We start from the raw sequence: 4686 nt of genomic DNA, 5'->3' as shown, positions 1-4686 counted from the left end.
CTGCCCCTCGGGGTCGGGCTGCCTGCCAATGCAGGCTCCATCTCCAGCCTCCTCCCCTCCCTTCCTGAAATAAAGACACATTATTTCACCATTACATGACTCCAGGTGGGCCCAAGGCACTGGTTGGTGCTGAGGTGCTGGCACAGGGTGCTCAGAGAAGCTGTGGCTGCCCCAGCCCTGGCAGTGTTCAAGGGCAGCTTGGACACAGGGGCTTGGAGCAACCTGCTCTAGTGGAAGGTGTCCCTGCCCGTGGCAGGGGGTTGGAACTAGATGAGCTTTAAGGTCCCTTCAACCCAAACTAGGCTGGGATTCTGGGATTCTATGATTTATACTGTAACCTGTCCTTTTGTTCATAGCACAGCCTCCACACTGCTGCATCACGCAACCAACAGCCCAGCAAGCTCCAGCTCAAAGGCAGGGGCGAGTGTCCAGGGACACAGGGTCACGATCCACCACACCAGTGTTGCTGGGGGACTCCCTGGTTTAACCCGCAGCGTTAATTAAACTAGAAATCCACCACCCTCTACTGCCCAAGCTTCCTCAAGGAAGCTTTCCAGATCTGCTGCCTAAAGGGGCCTGGCACCTGGGGCTCAGCACCAGACTCCGAATCGAGGCGGGAGTTCTGCACCCCTGTACAATGCAAAGGGGCAGACAGCACCCACTCACCTCACCTGCAGCTTCAAAATAACACAAGTAGTAAAATCCACGCACATGGGACACAAGGACCTGTGAGGATGCTCTTCTAAGCCTGACTCACTTGCAGTGACTCAACAGAGACACAGCTAGCAACCTAATCGAGACCACCTCCATCCCTCTTCTTACCACTACCCCGCATTGTTAGCTTTGCCTCCTGCCATGGGGAAACGTGTGACAACTCCAAAGAGGAAAAGGAACATCTAGCTAACAAGGGAACTGCCTAAATTGTAGTGTTCCTGTTGCAAACCCTCTGGATTGAGCATATTCTCAATCTCCTGGGACAAGGCAAGCAGAAAGAAGCCCTTCTGAAATGCTGGTTTTGCAGACCCACTGTGGAGGAGGTGATTCACCTACCACCACAACACCCTGCTCAGCACCACAGGGGGATCAGGCAAGGCTGTCACCCCACCTGAGACTCTGGGGGTTGGACAGCCCTTAGCAAGCAGGGCTCTCAGCAGAGCAGCCAACACTTACAGGCACTCTGTCGCTTAGGCTTGACCAGGAGAACACTGCAGAGACCACAATGAGCAGCAGGTTGACTTTAGCAGCAGTGGAGAGGAGACTGGCCCAGCGAGACATTGCCACCAGCCTGAAAGGCAACGGAAAACAAAATCAACAATGTTTTTAATCCACATTTTCACAGATGACATTGTACATGACATTATACAATGCAGCACAGGTTCAGGGGTGAGACACTGCAGGAAACAAAACACCTCGAGGAACACATGGGGCTCCTTGGGGTAGCCAACAGCAAGAGCTGATGATTTTACTGCTAATGTTGTTTATGACAGGTAACGACAAAGTAGCTTACACTGACCCCACAGGGCTTATATGTCTCCGGAAAATATGAAGAGACTTATAAGCCTTGTTTAAAATCACTGTGTTAGTGCCATGGATAACAACTACAGGGGAAAATACAAATCAGTGCAATCCCATGAAGGCTTTTTCTGTCTCTGCCTCATTTGAGTCCAGAAGTAGCTGCATTAATTCAAATTAAACAAAGCTACCAGTCCTCAGAGGTCAGGGGCTTATCTAAACTCGAGCGAATCCAAAGCAGGCCATGGAGCTGCTGCGAGGGCTGGAGCAGCTCTGCTCTGGAGCCAGGCTGAGAGAGCTGGGCTGGTTCAGCCTGGAGAAGAGAAGGCTCCTGAAGGGGAGGCCTTAGAGCAGCTCCAGTGCCTGAAGAGGCTGCAGGAAACCTGGAGAGGGGCTTTGGACAAGGGCCTGTAGGGACAGGCCAAGGGGAATGGTTTGAACCTGCCAGAGGGGAGATTGAGATGAGCTCTGAGGCAGAAGCTCTTCCCTGTGAGGGTGCTGAGGCGCTGGCACAGGGTGCCCAGAGAAGCTGTGGCTGCCCCATCCCTGGCAGTGTTCAAGGCCAGGTTGGACACAGGGGCTTGGAGCAACCTGCTCTAGTGGAAGGTGTCCCTGCCCGTGGCAGGGGGTTGGAACTGCGTGAGCTTTAATGTCCCAACACAAACCAGTCTGGGGTTCTATGATAAAACCATATGTAAGTTTCTCTTTAGGAAAACGTACATTTTGCAGAAGTCAACAAGCTCTACTTGGTGATTCCTACCTTCCCCTACTGCTCAGAGTACTGGTTAACCCCAGCTGTAAGCCCAGGAGCCAGCTCTGCCTGTGCTTGCATGGACCACAAAGCAACCCCAACCGACTACAGACCACCTACTGAATAAGGGATGGGGAAACAAAGCAGGGTCCTGCTTATGGCTGCCAGTCACTCTGGCACAGAGCTCATATCACCACAGCTCCATGCGTAACCACGCTTACACGTGCCCCCGCTGCCTCGCGACACAGGGCTTTCAGTCTACCTACAGCCTGGAACTGCTCCTCACACTGGGGTAGGCAGTGGAGCAGCCTGCCAGCACACAGCCTCGAGAATCATTTCCTCTGATTGGCTCTAAATTTACAAGCTGCTAAATTAAACTAAATGAGGTCTTTTGAAAGAAGATGGGACTGATTAGTTCCGTTCAAACACTCCTTCATTACTCATCCCTCTATCAAGTCTGCTCCTACTCCTATCCAGGTTTAAAAGAATTTCCTCCCATACATGCAGTCCTAAATATCCTTCTTTCTTTGTTGTCCATCAAGATTGTGTCACAGATTTTTTCCTTCCTTGAAGCAACCGTCTTCTATTCCACAAACAGAAAACTTGCTCATGGGCACACCGAACACCAACTCCTGCCACCAAAGGACCTCTGCCCCCAAAAGACTTCAGGGACACAGAGGGAGTGGAGTCCTCTCCTTCCACCCCTCTACTGCTATTTGTCTCCCCACTTCTTTGTCTTCCTGCTTGGTTTTGTTTTAGCCAAAAGCAAAGCAGAGCATGGAGCACAAATAGCAACACACCTGATGCACTTCTGCATCTTCCAAAAACTCCCAACCCAGGGGCTTCCGAAACAGCAGCCTGCCTTTGAGCTCAACCCAGATCACGGGGATTTTTGGTTTTCCCAATGATTGTTTTGGAGCATCTGACACCCACAGTATAACTCAGCAATGAGGTCCCCTGCTTAATTCACACTCTGCACGAAAGCATCACCCTGCACTTCCGACCTGCTGCTTCGTAACATAGAACCCCAGAATGGTTTGTGTTAAAAGCTCATCCAGTTCCAACCCCCTGCCATGGGCAGGGACACCTTCCACTAGAGCAGGTTGCTCCAAGCCCCTGTGTCCAACCTGGCCTTGAACACTGCCAGGGATGGGGCAGCCACAGCTTCTCTGGGCACCCTGTGCCAGCGCCTCAGCACCCTCACAGGGAAGACCTTCTGCCCAAGACCTCATCTCAGTCTCCCCTCTGGCAGGTTAAAGCCATTGCCCTTGTTCTGTCCCTACAGGCCCTTGTCCAAAGCCCCTCTCCAGGTTTCCTGGAGCCCCTTTAGGCACTGGAGCTGCTCTAAGGTGTCCCCTTCAGGAGCCTTCTCTTCTCCAGCTGACCCAGCCCAGCCCTCTCAGCCTGGCTCCAGAGCAGAGCTGCTCCAGCCCTCGCAGCAGCTCCATGGCCTGCTCTGGACTATTTTCAGAACACAGGCAAAGAAACCCTGTGGTTGAAGCCTCCATCTCTCTCGGGGCACTTCCAAGCACAACCAGGCTACAATCAACACCCAAGATCCTGAGCTGGAAATTCCAGAGTAGAATTCATGGGCTCAAACTCTATGTTCCAACAAGATCTACATACCCTTCTGGCCAATGTCACAGTCAGGACCCTAATCTCAGGCTGACCATGACACACAGTTCCCCCTCAGCTCATCTCAGAGCAAATTGCTATTTTAACACAGGAGAGAGTTTTGGGGGTTTAGTTTCTTTTCCGTTATAAAACAAGCAGCAAAAGTAGGATGATGAAAAATAGATGTATCCCTAAAACTTTACCTGCAAGCCTGGAAATGAAAAGGAAGAAAAAGGAATTCAGCAAAGCAGTGGCTGAAAGAAAACGCACAATCCCATAAAAATAGAGCTCACGTGTACTGAGAAGGCTGGTAGCAAATGACAGTTCAGCTTTTTTAAAGCCTACAACCTCATGCCTGCCTGGAAGATGACATCTGCACAACAATTAGCAGCTTGCTTAGGTCCCAGGTAGGCAGGAGAAGCCAACATGTGAAACACGGGGGTTTGAAGCTCCAGGGGAGAAGCCTGCGCAGGCTGACATCTCGCTACAAGGCAGATGCACGCACAGGGCACAAAAGGATTTCCAACCCAACTGGTATTTGAGTGCAAGGCATTTTTAGAATAGACCCTTCAGCCTGTAAAGCAGAACAGGGGGTAACCATGACCCCACTGCATGGGGAGCATTTGCACTGATTTAAGGACGTGTTTTTGGGATCCAGCAGCACCCACGTACAGCTGCAGCACCAGAACTGCTACGGGAGAACCACAAACTCCCCTCGTACAGAGTGGGTTTTTTTCCTCAATAATCACAGAATCCCAGAGTGGCTTGGGTTGGAAGGGACCTTAAAGCTCCTCCAGTTCCAACCCCCT

General features: G+C 51.5%; 1 protein-coding gene across 1 annotated transcript in view; it reads right to left on the bottom strand.

The window, feature by feature from the left end:
- Positions 1-4686, bottom strand: part of LOC104411867 (nucleotide exchange factor SIL1-like) — a gene marked incomplete at its 3' end in the record, with an annotated part of 59696 nt that overhangs the window by 37864 nt on the left and 17146 nt on the right. Inside the window, exon 2 of the mRNA XM_010022403.1 lies at positions 1171-1285. Coding sequence (XP_010020705.1) covers positions 1171-1275 — 105 coding nt within the window. The remainder of the gene's footprint in view (positions 1-1170; positions 1286-4686) is intronic.

This window comes from Nestor notabilis, unplaced genomic scaffold, assembly GCF_000696875.1.
Source record: "Nestor notabilis isolate BGI_N333 unplaced genomic scaffold, ASM69687v1 scaffold14949, whole genome shotgun sequence".
Taxonomy (NCBI): Eukaryota; Metazoa; Chordata; class Aves; order Psittaciformes; family Psittacidae; genus Nestor; species Nestor notabilis.
The sequence above is the reverse complement of the archived record's forward strand: the minus strand, read 5'-3'. Positions and strand labels throughout refer to the sequence as shown.